The 19,519-nt window shown below is 43.9% G+C and overlaps 1 protein-coding gene across 6 annotated transcripts in view; it reads left to right on the top strand.

Annotated features, from left to right (window-relative positions):
* Positions 1–19,519, top strand: part of EGF (epidermal growth factor) — a 196,526-nt gene that overhangs the window by 97,420 nt on the left and 79,587 nt on the right. For all 6 annotated transcript variants that reach the window (XM_073602421.1, XM_073602430.1, XM_073602404.1 and 3 more), the window contains 5 exons: positions 4,199–4,321; positions 13,253–13,378; positions 13,606–13,742; positions 16,602–16,750; positions 19,384–19,488. In XM_073602421.1, coding sequence (XP_073458522.1) covers positions 4,199–4,321; positions 13,253–13,378; positions 13,606–13,742; positions 16,602–16,750; positions 19,384–19,488 — 640 coding nt within the window. The remainder of the gene's footprint in view (positions 1–4,198; positions 4,322–13,252; positions 13,379–13,605; positions 13,743–16,601; positions 16,751–19,383; positions 19,489–19,519) is intronic.

The raw sequence follows: 19,519 nt of genomic DNA, 5'->3' as shown, positions 1-19,519 counted from the left end.
TGGCTAAAACTTTTCTTGCATACACACGGTCACACAAATCTTGTCGGAAATTCCAATCGCCAAGAACACAATGACGTACAACACATATGACGAGCCGAGAAAAATGAAGTTCAATAGCCAGTGTGGCTCTTCTGCTTGATTCTGAGCATGTGTGGAACTTTGTGCGTAGGAATTGTGTACACACGATCGGAATTTACGACAACGGATTTTGTTGTCGGAAAATTTGAGTCGGTCGGAATTTCCGACAACAAGCTCCCATTGAACATTTCCTGTCGGAAAATCCGACCGTGTGTACGCGGAATTAGAGTGTTCTCTCCTGCTGTCCTCTCTCCTGCTTTCTCATGTGCCTCTGATTTCAGGATCTCTTCACTCCACCCAGATGCACCCGAGCCCCAGCCCAGGGTCACCCCCCCGACTAGGGAGCTCCTCGTGGGCCCAACAGCCTCTTCCACTGACAACTCTTCCCCAGCTGGGCTGACCACAGGTGTTTAAGAAGGCCTGCACCCTGCCAATCCAAGTTGGGGATTGGTCAAGGCTCCCCAGATACCTCAGGTAGCTCTACCTCTCCTCCCCTCCTCTCCTTCCAGGACCTTATAGAAGGAAGGGGGAGCTGATGGTGATGCCAACTGTCAATCACCCAACTCTCCCTGAGCCATTCCCAGCCCAGAATGAAAACAAACAGGCCAAGCCACCAGCTAGGCCTGCCCAAATTTTCCTACCCTGTCAAAATTATCCACACTTCTAGCACTCAATAACTTGAGGGTGCTACATATGTTACTACTCAAATATCAGTTAGGCTACTTTCACACTGAGGCGCTTTACAGGCGCTATAATGCTAAAAATAGTGCCTGCAAAGCACCTTGAAAGAGCCTCTCCTCTCACTCCAGGAGGGCTGAGGGCTTTCACACTGGAGCGGTGCACTGGCAGGATGGTAAAAAAAAGTCCTGCAAGCTACATCTTTGCAGCGATGTAGGAGCGGTGTATACACCACTCCTAAAGTGCCCTTGCCCATTGAAATAAATAGGCAGCACTGCCGGCAAAGCGACACTGCAGCGTTTTTAACCTGGGGTAAAAGCGCCCTGCTAGTGGCCAAAAACCTCTGCAAAAACGACGGTAAAGTGCCGCTAAAAATAGCAGTGCTTTACCAGCGTACCCCCCAACGCCCCAGAATGAACTGCACTCCTGTGATCCACAGGGGAAGTACAGCCAAACGAGCTTTGGCTGTACTTCTCCTTTGAGAGAGGGGTAGAGAAGGAAGCACCCCCTGAGTGTAGTATTAACAAATGATGTTTAATGACACCAGGTAAAAACACACTTACAGGATGAAAACATATAAAGGGCTCATCTGTATAGGTATGTGGTCCTCGGTGTTCCCTCTGATCCTGTGGTGGTGACGCTGCAGGGATGCTGGGCTGCAGAAGGTGGATTACCAGCCGGGAGCTCCTTCTGTGGCCATCAGGAAGAGACTAGGGGCCGGCGTGGAGCGCACGTGGAGCGTGCGTGACGTTACAGGTCGTTCGTCCGCTTCCGGGTTCGGTATCCAGGGGAGGGATCATCCAGGGAGGAGGGCTTGCAGGAAGGTGAAGGCTACGCGGTCGGAGCCACACACATCCCCATTCTGACAGGAGAAGAAAGACAGATCATGTGCTCCTAATAATCAGGAACAGCGATATGTCTCCTCCTTTAGTCAGTCCCATCCCCCCACAGTTAGAAACACACATGAGGGAACACATTTAACCCCTTGATCCCAAAAATGTGTCAAAAGTGTCCGATCTGTCTGCCGCAATGTCGCAGTCCCGCTAAAAATCGCAAATTGCCGCCATTACTAGTAAAAAAATTAAATAATAAAAATGCCATAAATCTATTCCCTATTTGGAGATGCTATAACTTTTGCGCAAACCAATCAATATACGCTTATTGCGTTTTTTCCCCAAAAATATATAGAAAAATATATATCAGCCTAAACTGATGAAGAAATTTCTTTTTTTACATTTTCTTTTTTTTAATTATTATAGCAAAAAGTATAAAATATTGTTTTTTTTTTTTCAAAATTGTCACTCTTTTTTTGTTTATAGAGCAAAAAATAAAAAACGCAGAGGTGATCAAATACCACCAAAAGAAAGCTCTATTTGTGGGGAAAAAGGACGACAATTTTGTTTGGGTACAGCATCTCATGACCGCGCAATTGTCAGTTAAAGCGACGCAGTGCAGTATTGCAAAAAGTGGCCTGGTCATTAAGGAGGAAAAATCTTCCGGGGCTGAAGTGGTTAATGGGGGAGATTTACTAAACCTGGAGGACTCAGATTCTGGTGCAGCTCTGTATGGTAGCCAATCAGCTTCTAATTTCCGCTTGTTCAATTAAGATTTGACAATAAAACCTGGAATCTGATTCTATGGTTTCTATGCAGAGCTGCACCAGATTTTGCACCATGCATTTTTCAGTAAATAACCCCCAATATGTCTTATGGTGAATAGAAAATGCTTTTAACTGTGTTTTCCCTACAAAAAAAAATCCCTACATTTGATATTCCTCAGAGTAAGCTAAATAAGAAAGGATCATAGAACCATACAAATATAGAAATAAATAAACGTGATAGACAGCACAAAACATATAAGAGTATGTGAACGAAATAACTCAAACATTTTAAAGTGTCTTATTAGTCCATAGCTTGCTCCATGCTAATCTCTGTTCACAAACACTTGTCAGCTGCAGCTTGTCACTAAACCTTCATTCCAACAGTAATATTTGAAGCTGTGTCTTTTCCAATCCTCCATATAATGTACCATCACCAAACACCCGTCAGGCATAAGCACTTACCAGGTCCTTATGTTCTCATCTTCATGTACGCCGTACTATGCTTTTATGATCCTTAGTCCTGCTCTTTACTTGTCACCATGGTCTTGTCGCTCATTTCTTCCCTTCCTTGGTGTGAGTTTTACTCAACAGATATTTTTTTCAGCAATGGGAACCAGAAAAAATCTCAGAAAAAAACAAAAAAAATCTGTCTGGCATAAATGACTTTATAATGGCCTATGTCACAGGAAGCAAGATTTACAGTTCCAGTATTAAAATAACTTTTAAATAAAGGGGTTCAGTGCTCACCTTCCTGCAAAAATACCTTGCTATGTCTCACACAGAAAGGCTAATGCTGGCCATACACTATACGAAAAATCGGCCCAACCCATTTTCGAAAAATGGACATTCGGCCATGAGCGCAAATGATAGTGTCATCATGTAATGACCAATAAATCGTTCAGTGGACATACATCATACCTCCCAACTGTCCCTGATTTCGAGGGACTGTCCCTGATTTGGAGCAATGTCCCCCTGTCCCTCTCTCTTCATTTGTTCCTCATTTTGGTCTGATTTGTATAGTTGTATATCTTTCAAAAAGTGTTTCCCAGTGCTAAACCTTTCATCCAATTTTTAAATTGCTGCATTTGTACATTTTAAAAGCCAATATAAAGGAATAGTAGTGGTAAAATAAGCACTTGTGGATTTAACCTTTTTTAAAAAATTAATTCTCCTTTAAGGGGTTGTGGCAGGGGGCGTGTCCTATGCCTACATATGTTTGCTAGTAGGTGTCCCTCATTCCCATCTCAAAATGTTGGAAGGTATGCATAAATGAATGCATTTTTTGTTCGTTTTTCTTTTACATATACCTAGTGCAGACAGTTCGGACGGGAAACATTAACCTTTCAATTTATTGTTCGTTCGGCATAAAATTTCCAAACTTGTCCTTTGTTTTTTTCGGCTCAAAAACATCCCAACGATTATCGATTTTGTGCCCATTAACTGGCCGAAAAATGAACAAACTTTCTAAATGAACGAATTTCGGACGATTTTTCGTATAGTGTATGGCCAGCATTACTCGTAAGGCTACTGCTATACGAAACCTGTGAAGGCAATTTGTGGATGCTTGGTGTCTTTTGCTCATGTGTTAAATAAAAAAAATAAAAGCCTACTGGTTTCTATATTTCTATGAATTCACTATCTTTTGTCTTATTGGGTACAATGGCAGTTTTTTTTTTGTTTCAGGCGAACAAAATACGAGAAGACTTAAGTTTACATAGAAAAGGAAAGCACCTGCTACCCATCACAATATTTATATCTGTCTGGTAGTTAATTACAGATGTTTGCTCAGTTCATAATGCTTACAGCTGTGTTTAATCAGAGAACTCTTTTTCAATCTGCTAGATGTGACACCTTGCTTACAAGAAAATAGAAACTGCAGTCATGGCTGTGTACAGACAGCTGGAGGACCTGTCTGCTACTGCCCTGAAGGATCAGTGCTTGCTAGTGATGGGAAAAGGTGCACAGGTATGCAGGACTTCTAGAAAGAATAACGGTCACGTTAATGAACTAGCTGTCCTCTCTTATCAGCATGTACGGCATTTCCAGCCCTTTTCCATATGGCACATCATGATGGGCCGGATCACAACGGGATTGATTCACTAAAACTGGAGAGTGCAAAGTCTGTTGCAGGTTTGCATTAGACCTGTGCAAATCCTTTCTTCCCAAATTAGTTTAACGAATTTCGACAAATTAGTTCATTCGGAATTATCTGAATTAATGAAAACACGTTTAACAAATTTTTCCGAATATTCATAAATTCGAATATTCGAAAATTCGTAAATTCGCAAATTCGTAAATTCGCAAATTCAGAAATTCATAAGTTCGAAAATTCGTAAATTCGAAAATCCGAAGATCTGAAATAATAACTAACTAATAATAACTTAACTATTCCTAACTATTAAATTATAGGTATTAGAATTTCCTTTCAAATTTGGCTGTTAGTGGACGTAATGAATACGAATTTATCCGAAGTTCCAAATTATCCGAAATAACGAACGCTGTATCTAAACGAATAGAACGTAATGAATTAAAAACAATAAATGACAATAATAATAATAAAAACTTTTTTTTATTATTATTATTATTTATTATTAATTAGTTCTGTTCCATTTGTTTAGATGCGGCATTTGTTATTTTGGTAACTTTTGGTAAATTCATTACGTTCACTAACAGACAAATTTAAAAGGAAATTCCAATACCTATAATTTAAGCTAGTCTGAATAAAGCCAGTTTATTGAGCTCAACGGCTAAAGCTCAGATTTTAACACAGAACACGATGAGTAAAAAAGAAGAGAAAGGTCTGATAATGCCCGTGCTCCATCCCTATACAGTACAACAAAGCAAAAATAGCTCATGTGAATTTGAGTGAGGTGAGCACGGGGTTCAACAAAAAAAATAAACATGGTTACATCGTTTATTGAAAACATGAGTAAATACATGGACATAAAAGCCAAGCTATTGCAGTAGCATAATGACAAATTGTTTAAAAACATTCACATGTGTTGTTGTATTTACCCACTTAAGGACCAGGCCTATTTTTTACATTTGGTGTTTACAAGTTAAAAAGAGTTTTTTTTTTGCTAGAAAATTACTTAGAACCCCCAAAATATTATATATTTTTTTTAAGACACCCTAGAGAATAAAATGGCGGTCGTTGCAATACTTCATGTCACACCTTATTTGCGCAGCGGTCTTACAAACGCAATTTAAAAATAAAATACACTTTTTTAAATAAAAAAATAAGAAAACATTAAAGTCAGCCCAATTTTTTGTATATTGTGAAAGATAATGTTACCCCGAGCATATTGATACCCAACAAGTCATGCTTCTAAATTGCACCCGCTCGTGGAATGGCGACAAACTTTGACACTTAAAAATCTCCATAGGCAAAGTTTAAACATTTCTACAGGTTACCAGTTTTGAGTTACAGAGGAGGTCTTTTTGCTAGAATTATTGCTCTCACTTTACGATCGCGGCAATACCTTACATCTGTAGTTTGAACATCGTTTACATATGCGGGCGTGATTTACGTACGCGCTCGCTTCTGCACACGAGCACGGCGGGATGGGGCACTTTTAATTTGACATTTTTTTTTTATTATTTATTTTACTTTTTATTTTTTATTTTGACACTGTCCCTTTGAAAAAAAATGGATTACTTTTATTCCTATTACAAGGAATGTAAACATCCCTTGTAATAGAAAAAAGCATGAAAGGACCCCTTTAACCTCAATGGCGGTATGATTATGTCAGATTTTTGCATCTCAAAGCGGTGCATTGTTTTGCATAGAAATGTGGCATTTTATATTGTAGGCATGTAATTCTTAGGAATAACTCACTTAAATCCTTCCAAACAAGAGTCTAGTCCCAAGTATGATAACATTTGAAACACAAAATTATAAATTATAATATAATAAATAACTATAAATAATTATCAAAAATAATAATATAATAATAATAAAATGTATTCAACAATGTAATCAAATCAAAAACACTGAAATTTGCTCAGTTGCAGAATTGTCGCTGTCGTCACTTTCAGTGTTTGTTGACGAATTTCCCTATGAATCACTATCGCTGAATTCTGCAGGTGATTAGAACTTACTATCGCTGTTTTCTAGCTGGTCTAAAGCCACTTTTGACGTAAAGGGACACTTTTTGGTTGTCATGGGCAATCTCAAGTTTCCAGGCAGAAAGAAAAGTATATATAATATAAAAGTGCATGCAGGGCACTGGACAAAGCACTTGGGACAAAAGGGAGGTGAAATGATTTGATACACTAACGTAATCTGTAAGATTACAGTGTACTGTGTGTGTTCTGTATTTTTCATTATTCTGAATTTGCTGTCGGACTCCGCCCCTATGCGTCGCTATGCTCGCAGGGAACTGAGCCCGACACAGTGATGAATTGAGTGGAATACACAGACCGAAGACACCTGTAAAAAAAGATGAGAATAAAATAAGAATAAAGATTTTTTTGTTAAAAAGAAGGGGGGGGGGGGTAGTCCATCAGCAAGGAAGAGGGTTGAAATAAATGTATATTAATTGTTATTTTATTAGCTATGTCTTGTATAAACTGTATTGCATGGTAATATTTTTGTCTTCTGTTAACTTTTTGTTAAATGTGAAGTTGGCAAAGGTTTGAAAAAATCGTAATGAGATTTTCTCAACCAGTGGTGGCCCATTGATTTGACTGTTCTTATTTGGCAGTTGAGCAATTGGACATAAAAACTGACATGTGTATGCCCACTATTAAATATATATTTTAGATTTCCTATGTATATTGCATAGTTGCCAACATTGTAAACAAATTTATAGAAGGAAAAGGAAAATGCGGCGAAAAATGGGTGTGATTTAAACTAAATTTTGAGGGCGTGGCTTAAAGGGTGTGTGGCTCAAGGGGTGTGGTCCGAGCCTGAGATGAAGGAGGGATGGAGGGAAAAAGAAAGAAAGAGATATGGAGGGAAGGAGAGAGAAGGAAGGAAAGAAAGAGGGATGGACGGACAGCAGGCACAAATCCTACACCACAATAAAAATATGTCTATTTCAGAAACTTTAACAATCAGCAGATAATCCAAACACCTGGTGTTAGCGCTTCAATCATCCTGGCACCATGGTTTTTATGGTGTCAGGATGATTGAAGCACATTATTTCTATTATTACATTGTAATATAAAATGAAATAGTTCAACTCACCATAATGCAGAATCAGTGGGAGCCCTGAGTGTGTTACTTGTCACGTCGCCTGCCACCAGATGCCTTTAGGTGGCCACAGCGGAGTGCCTCTTTACATCAGATGTCCCCAGCTGAGTCACTCCTTACATCAGGTGTCCCCAGCGGAGTGCCTCCTTACATCAGGTATCCCCAGCAGAGTCCCTCCTTACATGAGGTGTCCCCAGCTGAGTCCCTCCTTACACCAGGCATTCCCAGCAGAATCTATCCTTACTTCAGGTGTCCCCAGTGGAACCCCTCCTTAGATCAGGTGTCCCCCAGCAGAGTCCCTCCTTGCATCAGGTGTCCCCCAATGGAGCCCCTCCTAACATTAGGTGTACCCCAGTGGAGTCCCTCCTTACATCAGGTGTCCTCAGCAGTGTCCCTCCTTACATCAGGTGTCCCCAGCAGAGTCCCTCCTTACATCAGACGTCCCAGCGGAGTCCCTCCTTACATCAGACGTCCCAGCGGAGTCCCTCCTTACATCAGGTGTCCCTCCGCGGAGTCCCTCCTTAGATCAGGTGTTCCCCAGTGGAGCCCCTCCTTACATCAGGTGTCCCCAGTGGAGTCTCTCCTTACATCAGGTGTACCCCAGTGGAGTCCCTCCTTACAACAGGTGTCCCCAGCAGAGTCCCTTCTTACATCAGGTGTCCCCAGCGGAGTGCCTCCTTACACCAGGTTTCCCCAGCGGAGTCCCTCCTTACATCAGGCGTCCCCAGCGGAGTGCCTCCTTACATCAGGCGTCCCCAGCGGAGTCCCTCCTTACATTAGGCGTCCCCAGTGGAGTCCCTCCTTACATTAGGCATCCCCAGCGGAGTGCCTCCTTACATCAGCTGTCCCCAGTGGAATGCCTCCTTACATCAGGTGTCCATAGCGGAGTGCCTCCTTACATCAGGTGTCCCCAGCGGATTGTCTCCTTACATCAGGTGTCCCCAGCGGATTGTCTCCTTACATCAGGTGTCCCCAGTGGAATGCCTCCTTACATCAGGTGTTCCCAGTGGAGTGCCTCCTTGCATCAGGTGTCCCCAGCGGATTGTCTTCTTACATCAGGTGTTCCGAGAGGAGTGCCTCCTTACATCAGGTGTCCCCAGCAGAGTGCTTTCTTACATCAGGTGTCCCCAGGCAGCAGAGTCCCTCCTTACATCAGGTGTCCCCAGTGGAGTCTCTCCTTACATCAGGTGTACCCCAGTGGAGTCTCTCCTTTTATCAGGTGTCCCCATCAGAGTTCCTCCTTACATCAGGTGTCCTCAGCGGAGTGCCTCCTTACAACAGGTGTCCCCAGCGGAGTGCCTCCTTACATCAGGTGTCCCCAGCGGAGTCCCTCCTTACATCAGGCGTCCCCAGTGGAGTGCCTCCTTACATCAGGTGTCCCCAGCGGAGTCCCTCCTTACATCAGGCGTCCCTAGTGGAGTGCCTCCTTACATCAGGTGTCCCCAGCGGAGTGCCTCGTTACACCAGGTGTCCCGAGCGGAGTGCCTCCTTATATCAGGTGTCCCCAGCAGAGTGCTTTCTTACATTAGGTGTCCCCAGGCAGCGGAGTCCCTCCTTACATCAGGTGTACCCCAGCAGAGTCCCTCCTTACATCAGATGTACCCAGCGGAGTGCCTCCTTACACCAGGTGTCCCCAGCGGAGTACCTCCTTACATCAGGTGTCCCCAGCAGAGTCCCTCCTTACATTAGGTGTCCCCAACGGAGTACCTCCTTACAACAGGCATCCCCAGCGGAGTGCCTCCTTACATAAGGTGTCCCCAGCGGATTTCCTCATTACATCAGGTGTACCCAGTGGAGTGCCTCCTTACACCAGGTGTCCCCAGCGGAGAGCCTGCTTACATCAGGTATCCCCAGCGGAGCCCCTCCTTACATCAGGCGTCCCCAGCAGAGTCCCTCCTTACATCAGGTGTCCCCAGTGTAGTGCCTCCTTACATCAGGCGTCCCCAGTGGAGTGCCTCCTTACATCAGGCATCCCCAGTGGAGTGCCTCTTTACATCAGGTGTCCCCAGTGGAGTGCCTCCTTACATCAGGCATCCCCAGCGGAGTGCCTCCTTACATCAGGCATCCCCAGCGGATTGTCTCCTTACATCAGGTGTCCCCAGCAGATTGTCTCCTTACATCAGGTGTCCCCAGTGGAGTGCCTCCTTACATCAGGTTTCTCCAGCAGAGTGCCTCCTTACATGAGGCGTCCCCAGCAGAGTGCCTCCTTACATCAGCTGTCCCCAGCGGAGTGCCTCCTTACATCAGGTATCCCCAGCGGAGTCCCTCCTTACATTAGGTGTCCTCAGCGGAGTGCCTCCTTACAACAGGTGTCCCCAGCGGAGTGCCTCCTTACATCAGGTGTCCCCAGCGGAGTCCCTCCTTACATCAGGCGTCCCCAGTGGAGTGCCTCCTTACATCAGGTGTCCCCAGCGGAGTCCCTCGTTACACCAGGTGTCCCCAGCGGAGTGCCTCCTTACATCAGGTGTCCCCAGCAGAGTGCTTTCTTACATTAGGTGTCCCCAGGCAGCGGAGTCCCTCCTTACATCAGGTGTCCCCAGTGGAGTCTCTCCTTACATCAGGTGTACCCCAGCAGAGTCCCTCCTTACATCAGGTGTACCCAGCGGAGTGCCTCCTTACACCAGGTGTCCCCAGCGGAGTGCCTCCTTACATCAGGTGTCCCCAGTAGAGTCCCTCCTTACATTAGGTGTCCCCAACGGAGTACCTCCTTACATCAGGCATCCCCAGCGGAGTGCCTCCTTACATAAGGTGTCCCCAGCGGATTCCCTCCTTACATCAGGTGTACCCAGCGGAGTGCCTCCTTACACCAGGTGTCCCCAGCGGAGTCCCTCCTTACATCAGGTGTCCCCAGCTGAGTGCCTCCTTACATCAGGTGTCCCCAGCGGAGAGCCTGCTTACATCAGGTGTCCCCAGCAGAGCCCCTCCTTACATCAGGTATCCCCAACAGAGTGCCTCCTTACATCAGGCATCCCCAGCAGAGTCCCTCCTTACATCAGGCGTCCCCAGTGGAGTGCCTCCTTACATCAGGCGTCCCCAGTGGAGTGCCTCCTTACATCAGGCGTCCCCAGTGGAGTGCCTCCTTACATCAGGCGTCCCCAGTGGAGTGTCTCCTTACATCAGGCATCCCCAGCGGAGTGCCTCCTTACATCAGGCGTCCCCAGCGGAGTGCCTCCTTACATCAGGCGTCCCCAGCGGATTGTCTCCTTACATCAGGTGTCCCCAGCAGATTGTCTCCTTACATCAGGTGTCCCCAGTGGAGTGCCTCCTTACATCAGGTGTCCCCAGCAGAGTGCCTCCTTACATGAGGCGTCCCCAGCGGAGTGCCTCCTTACATCAGCTGTCCCCAGCGGAGTGCCTCCTTACATCAGGTATCCCCAGCGGAGTCCCTCCTTACATTAGGTGTCCCCAGCGGAGTCCCTCCTTACATCAAGCATCCCTAGCGGAGTGCCTCCTTACATCAGGTGTCCCCAGCGGAGTCCCTCCTTACATCAGGTGTACCCAGCGGAGTCCCTCCTTACATCAGGCGTCCCCAGCGGAGTCCCTCCTTACATCAGGCGTCCCCAGCGGAGTGCCTCCTTACATCAGGTGTCCCCAGCGGAGTCCCTCCTTACATCAGGTGTCCCCAGCGGAGAGACTGCTTACATCAGGCGTCTCCAGCGGAGTCCCTCCTTACATCAGGTGTCCCCAGCGGAGTGCCTCCTTACATCAGGTGTCCCCAGCGGAGTGCCTCCTTTTTTTTTTAAATTTGATAATTTTTATTTATATTCATATAAAATACATCACAGTATACAATATTCATGTAATATCATATTACTAAAATCACCACTATTAGATGTACATAAGAACCCCATAACAAAAGTGCTCTATTATTGTTATAACCTTACACCTTCCCTCTCTTCCCTTCCCCTTCCCCTCCCCCTCCCCCCGGCTCCCTCCCTCTCCCCCCCCCTACCCAACGTACCCAGTTCAAATCATTCAGCGTCCCCAGCGAATTGTCTCCTTACATCAGCTGTCCCCAGCGGAGTGCCTCCTTACATCAGGTGTCCCCAGCGGAGTGCCTCCTTACATCAGGTGTCCCCAGCAGAGTGCCTCCTTACATCAGGTGTTCCCAGCGGAGTGCCTCCTTACATCAGGTGTCCCCAGCGGATTGTCTCCTTACATCAGGTGTCCCCAACGGATTGTCTCCTTACATTAGGTGTCCCCAGCGGAGTGCCTCCTTACACCAGGTGTCCCCAGCGGAGTCATCCTTACACCAGGTGTCCCCAGTGGAGTCCCTCCTTACATTAGGTGTCCCCAGCGGAGTCCCTCCTTACATCAGGTGTCCCCAGCGGAGTGCCTCCTTACATCAGGTGTCCCCAGCAGAGTGCCTCCTTACACCAGGTGTCCCCAGCGGAGTCCCTCCTTACACCAGGTGTCCCCAGCGGAGTGCCTGCTTACATCAGGTGTCCCCAGCGGAGTCCCTCCTTACATCAGGTGTCCCCAGCGGAGTCCCTCCTTACATCAGGCGTCCCCAGCGGATTGTCTCCTTACATCAGGCGTCCCCAGCGGATTGTCTCCTTACATTAGGTGTCCCCAGTGGAGTGCCTCCTTACATCAGGTGTCCCCAGCGGATTATCTCCTTACATCAGGTGTCCCAAGAGGAGTGCCTCCTTACATCAGGTGTCCCCAGCTGAGTGCTTTCTTACATCAGGTGTCCCCAGGCAGCGGAGTCCCTCCTTACATCAGGTGTCCCCAGGCAGCGGAGTGCCTCCTTACATCAGGTGTCCCCAGCGGAGTGCTTTCTTACATCAGGTGTCCCCAGCTGAGTGCTTTCTTACATCAGGTGTCCCCAGGCAGTGGAGTCCCTCCTTACATCAGGTGTCCCCTGGCAGCGGAGTCCCTCCTTACATCAGGTGTCCCTAGTGCAGTAGAGTCCCTTGCCTCTGCCTCTCACAAACCGGTGTTTTGCCAGCATCGGTTTCCCCAAAAAAACCTGTTTCCCCTGGCTCTCGGATGGCTCTTGGCTGAGATGGGAACTTCGCCCCTCCAGCCTACTGCACTTCAGCTCCTCCTAATCTCTGCCCCTCCAGCCCTCTGCACTGCAGCTCCTCCCACTCTCCCTTGCAATGTTATTCGGCCGTCTACCGCCCTGCCCCCATGCGCGCCCCCCTTTTTCATGGGGAAAACTGTCTCAGTAAAACACCATGAAAACAGGGGGCAAGGATGGGGGCGGGGCGGTAGACGGCCGAATAACATTGCGAGGGAGAATGGTAGAAGCTGCGGTGCAGAGGGCTGGAGGGGCGGAGTTAAGATCTGAGCTGAGAGCTAGGGGGAAACAACAAAGAGATTTTGCGGTGGTGGCGGTGGTGGTGGCCATATTTTTGGATCCAGAAGCAGCTCTGGTGCCAAAAACAGTCCTGATATCCAGGGACAAAAGTAAAATCCCGGGATTTTAATCGGGATGGTCTCCGATCGGGACGAGGGTCCCAAAATCAGGATTGTCCCGGGAAAATCGGGACTGTTGGCAAGTATGATATTGGTACATTTGTCTTTCTTGTGTGATTATATAGTTTCATTAAAGGTGGAAGCTGTTGTGAAGTAGGACTGCAATAAAATCACACATTCATAGTTAGAAAAACCCGAAAGATGTGAATGTGTTATGTGTAGTAAATTGTTACAAAGTACAAAATCATAAGTGCCCCAGATACGTTGTTTTCAAGGCTGCTCGTCTCCTGACAACGGAGGATGTAGCCAGATATGCAGGAGGACTAGAAGAGCAGAATGGGACTGTGACTGTTTTCCTGGATACAATCTACAATGGGATAAGAAGCGTTGCCTTGCTTCAGGTCAGTAGATTTTATAGTTTTTTTTTGTTTTGTTTTTTTAATTTGCCATTGTAAGCAATAAAAATAGCAAGCATCAGGCAAAGTTAAGGCAAATAGTTAAACCATTTATATATGTTATAAAATACTAAATATAGTTTTGACTTTTGTTTTCCATTTCTTTTTTTTATTCTTGACAGTATTAATTCCTATATTTAACTCATTAATATTTCTTTGTGCATTAAGTACAGGTCCTCGGCCATTCTTACTGTTTACAAATGTAAAAGATATCCGGAAAATGAACTTTGATGGGACAGATTATGACAGTCTACTGGACACACAGATGGGGAGAGTCTTAGCAGTGGACCATGACCCTATGGAAAATAGGGTAGTGTATGTTGAACAGACCATATATACTTTGTATGTCAAAGCCCTATGGTCAAAGGGATTACCCAGTTTTTAATGTCCATGTCTCCATTATCCCATCTATGCCTTCATCTACCACCCAGTACAGAACTTTTACCGATACTCCAACCAAGAGATTTAATGATTCAGAACATCAGCTCCAGTTCTTCAAAAGCTTTTTGCAGAAGATGTGGTTGACAGAAAGTGAAAATTCTAAGTGTCTAGTTAATAGACAGAAAAAAAAATGTTTTTAAACATTTAGATAAAACAATGCAGTATACTGTACACATTCCTTAAGTCACTTATGTTAATAGGTATATCCTTAATAAGTGCTACCAATTTGCAATTGCATATAATCAAGTTGTTAGGAAATTTAAGACTAATGCTGCGTACACACGACCAGTTTTTCCGTCAGAATAAACTGACGTTTTTTTCAACGGAGTTCCGACGGCGTTCCGCTGAAACGGACTTGCCTACACGCGATCACAGCAAAGTCCGATCGTTTAGAATGCGATGAAGTATGATGGGACTAGAAAAAGTTCAATAGCCAGCAGCCAATAGCTGCCCTTGCGTCGTTTTTGGTCTGTCGGAATAGCATATAGACGAACGGCTTTCCCGATAGGAATTGATTCCATCAGAAAGATTTAAAACATGTTCTATTTCTAGGTAAGTCAGAATTTTCTAAAGAGAAAGTCTGATGAAGCCCACACACAATCGGAACATACGATGGAATGATTCCGTCGGACCTTTTCTGCCGGAAAGTCCGGTCGTGTGTACACGGCATTAGGGGTCAATTCACTAAGAGTTAAATAACAGCTAACCCTATGCGGTAAAATACTGCATGCGGTAACAATTGTGCAAGTGTTCAATTCACTAAGAATTTGTAGTTAAATACCGCATACGGTATTTGTTTGATTTAGCGGTAATTACCGCATTAGTTAATGCGGTAATTTACCGCATTGAGCTGGTTGCCTAGCAGCGGGCCTGGAAGCCCGCCACTGCATCCTCAACAACTATTGACTCACAGCTGATTGTAAAAAAAAAGCAGAAAATTAAAAATTATGAAAAAACCCCCACTGCGGGTCCCCCCCCCCCCCCAGCCCATACCAGGCCCTTTATGTCGGCTCCCACTGTCTACCATTTCGTAAATAGCCATGGGACGTGGCCATCTGATGATGTCACCCAGAGACCCCGCCCCTTGTGCTTTGGGGTGGGGGTATGCTTTAATATCTTTTTGGGATTAGTTTAGAGTTAGAGGCTAAATGTTAGTGTTATAGTTATGAATTGTGCTGGATGGGTTAGTTGATAGGTACAACAGGAGATGTGCAGGTTAAACTGTTTGTATAATATAGGGCAGAATTAGAACCCATGTTGTTTTTTTCTGTATCTTCTCTAGGTAGATTCACCTTCTTATTATCTCATTGAGACCCTTATCCCAGAGACAAAAATTGATAGCCAAAATTGATAGCAAATCAATCTTGCTAATTATGCATATCAGTACCTCCATAGCCAAAGGACTGCAATTGTTCATACCCCTTTTATGTTGATACCAATTCTTGCATTCAGCAAGAAAGGAATGTCCAAAAAACTTTTGCAAGTGCTGATGCCAAAACCTGAGTGGTATAGGGTAGTTGTTTTCTTTGAATCTTTACATAAAGCAATATCACTTCTAAATAAGCACTTAGAAATCACCTTAATTTTCAAAGAACATTGTTTATGACAATAATATTCAAATATCTTACAATAAGTAAAACATTATTGCATAAACTTTGAAATATAGCATATGTATTAGTACAGTGTATATATATCTTGTATTAAATTTAATATATTTTGTTAAAAGAACAAAAGTTAGAACTGTGTTACAATAGCAATTTTAAATGCCAGTGCCTTTGTACATAAATGTAGATATGATGTTATTGATCATTTTGTTTTTTTGTCTTTTCAGTGACAAATTGTCACTTCAGTGAGTTCAATATCCAAGTATATAGATTTCTCTATTTTTCCTGTCTTGGAGATGCAATAGGAAATGAGAGTTTCATTAGGGGGAGCTCCCCCATTAGCTGTCAATGAAAGAGATTTCTTGAATCAAGGATTTTCCCTCACCAGCTGTAAAATTTTGGATTTCCCATAACTTTTAGTTTCTGTTACGGTGATAAGGGATATATTGAAGCTCCACCTCTCGCTTCCGGGGTATCGATCCCTGGCAGTTTCCATTGGCACAGCTCAGTGTAGTGTAGACTGGCAGATAAATAACTTTAATGCAGAAGAGACATAGCATGTCTCTTCTTCATTAAAATTCCCGCCTGCCTGTTCACATTTTTTTAGGTAAAGTTCCACTTTGAGATGTCTATATACACATAATAGTTATACTCATAATACTCCACAAGAGGGCAGCCTTGCATGGTTTTCAACCACCTTGATTCATCTACTAGTTATAATGACAGCAGACAATTAATGTCTGTAGTTACATTTTATATCAATTATATCCTATCCTAAAGCAAAAGGTTTTTGAAGATTTTAAGGCAAGTGGCATAAAGGAGGTTTTAATTATTTAGCCACTTTTTATTGCACTACTCAACTTCACTGTACTACACATACTTCTTCCTAAACCAGCCTTGATTGGAATAAATAAACATGTCACTGTACATTGTATGTATTTGTGAAAACAGATGTTCTGGGATATATATGCTTTTATCTAATAAGATTTTATAGTCATGGAACTGCAATGTTATTTTAGGGCAGATTAATGAGCATAACATATTTATTTTTTACTACTATGAGAAATCTAGAACCCATATCTGTAGTCATGATGTTTTATGTGTCTGTACAATTTTATTCTTAGATTTACTTTGCACACACAGCTCTGAAGTGCATAGAAAGTGCAAAGATGGATGGCAACAGTCGAAAAAAAGTGATTACAGAAGATGTAGACACACCAGAGGGACTTGCCATTGATGCCATAAACAGAAAGCTGTACTGGACTGACAGAGGGTAAGTATCTTACAGAGGATTAAAAAGGCGTATACATCTTGTACGGCAGCCTTTCTCAGCTTTGGTTCAATGGAAATCCGAGGATCCTTCGAAGGTTTCTAGGGTTCCTTGAGGTGAGGGCAGTTGCAGGTTGGGCACTACAATTTTCACTGTCTGTTTTTATTTTTTGACAAGTATTGTTATTTTATGATTACAGAAACCCCAATTATTATTCTTTCACTTAAAACTCAGTACGACCTACTGACACTAATGTGCAATGAGCTGAAAGTTTAAAAATTTTAGTATGTAAAGTGGAAGGGGGGTAAGCGGATGGTCTTTCCTAACTTGTTGTGTGCCATGTCTGGGTTATATGAGAGGACTACCCCCAGGGTGGGTTTATCTGGGCTACACTAGGCACTTGTAACAGGATCACTTGACTACACATGGGGTATCTTTACTTCTGTGCCATTTTTATCAATGCCCTGGGACATAGCTGAGGCCTCTGTTGGGGAATACTTGACCTTAAGGCAGGCCTCTGCTTTTAGAGACGGACATACACCGTGTACAATTGCACCATAACAGTCCTCCAGTTAACTCTTGGGTCTCTGTGACAATGTACACCTTCACCATAACTTGCATTTAGGAGGGACACACTGAGTCTTTTGCACATCCACCTGTCCAGTGTATTACAACTATCTCACTTCCAGTAAGGCTATCGGGTCCTGCCATGTACTCGGTGCAGACTCCACATGTGTACTCAACTTCACTCAACTCTTCCGTACCTGTGTACAGGCTGGGGACCTCTGTGGTGCTTGTCTGCTCCCATTGCTATGGGGGACAGACCGCTCATGGATGGAGCACCAACAACAACTCCCTCCTGCAAGAGGCTATCCCACCCATCTCAGGCACACACTTATTGACAGGTAAACTTCTGTTACCCTAGGTAACCACTTGCCTCTTCACACTATTAACTCTTGTACTGATGTCTTTATACCTCAAAGTACCTTAGTGACCTGAACTGTAGAAAGGTGCAGGTTACTTGCATTACACCCTCTTAGTAACTTCAGACCAGGTGGGAACAAGGTTTCAAAAGCTTGAGAGAAAGGCTGTTCTGGGGGATTGAAATGTAATGTTTTTTAGAAAACATTTTGTTCTTAGACTGGGTCATCTACCTCCCAACTGTTATTGTTATAGGGTTGCAGGTATCCTAAGCTGTTTGTTGATACCTCAATTTATACATGCAACAACTTCCCCATGCTCCGATGTCCCTGAAATTAGGGTGTGCACCATATTATACTATATCGCCCATGTGCAGGTTAATTGTCACTTTCCCCAATCTCCTGAGTTGTCCCATAATACAATTCACCAGACAATATCCAACAGAGAATGCATCTAGCTCTGTCTAGAACGATTATTTTATATGCTGCTCTATTATAATGTCAAGCAACCTAGCTTTACAGATAATGCTGTGTACATTAACCTCCCTGGCGGTATTCCCAAGTGTGGCTCGGGTGGATTTTTATTACCAAATGCGGTACCCCCGAGCCACACTCGGGATTGCATCGCAGTATCCTGGGAAAGTTACTTACCTTGTCCCCAGAGTCCTGTGATGTCTCCCCGCTGTGTGTACGGGCTGTGTCCTCTGCCCGATGTACTGTGTGCCGGGCTTCGTTCCCTGCGAGCGTCGCGATGCAGGGGGACGGAGCCCGGCGCCAAATTCAAAAAGTGAAAAAAACAAAACACATACAGTACACTGTAATCTTACAGATTACATTACTATATCAAATCATTTCACATCCCTTTGTCCCTAGTGTTTTGTCCAGTGCCCTGCATGCCGTTTTATATTATATATACTGTTCTTTCTGCCTGGAAACTTTAGAATGTCCATGGCAACCAAAAAGTGTCCCTTTACGTCAAAAGTGGTTTTAGAATCACTTGCAGAATTGAGCAATAGTGATTTGTGGGGAAATTCGTCATCAAACACTGAAAGTAACAGCATCGACAATTCTTCAACTAAGCAAATTTCAGTGTTTTTGATTTGATGACATTATTGAATAATTTTTATTATTATTATATTATTATTTGTTATAATTATTTATAGTTATTTATTATACTATAATTTATGATTTCGTGTTTCAAACTTTATCATACCCGGGATGTCTACTAGACTCTTGTTTGGACAGATTTAAGTGAGTTATTCCAAATTTCCATGCAAAACAATGTACCGCTTTGAGACGCAAAAATCTGACATAATCATACCGCCAGGGAGGTTAAACCCTGTGTCTGTCAGAGTCGTTAATTACTTGACCTGCTAAGAGTCAGGTGATTAGGATACAATCATAGTGATGTGTTTCTACTTTGTTTGCTTTTGATATGAGGCTAGATAAAGCTGCACTATGAACTATTTTGCAATTCAGCTTTGGCAAGTAATTACTGTCAAAAGATAGATATCTCATGCCGCAAATATGGGATGTTTTTGAATATGCATGCAGACTTAGTCAGGAGCATGCGTGTGTGCTCCTGACGAATTGTCAGGAGGACATAGATATAAAATGGATGCTTTTTAAATTCCAGTACCAGTTAATTTATTGTCATTGTTTTACTGAATGTTGAATTTATTACTTTATCATCTTGTTTATTTTAACAATAAATAGAAAATCCTGCATTGAAAGGAGTGACTTGAATGGAGAAAACAGAGAAAAGATTATCCACGAAAACTTGCATCAGCCAAGAGGAATTTGTCTACATCCGCAGGCTGGGTATGAATCTGTAGTGCATTGTTTGTCTTAT

Source organism: Aquarana catesbeiana, linkage group LG01 (assembly GCF_042186555.1).
Source record: "Aquarana catesbeiana isolate 2022-GZ linkage group LG01, ASM4218655v1, whole genome shotgun sequence".
In the NCBI taxonomy this organism is placed as follows: Eukaryota; Metazoa; Chordata; class Amphibia; order Anura; family Ranidae; genus Aquarana; species Aquarana catesbeiana.
Note: the sequence above shows the minus strand (reverse complement) of the source record. Positions and strands in the feature narration are given on the sequence as shown.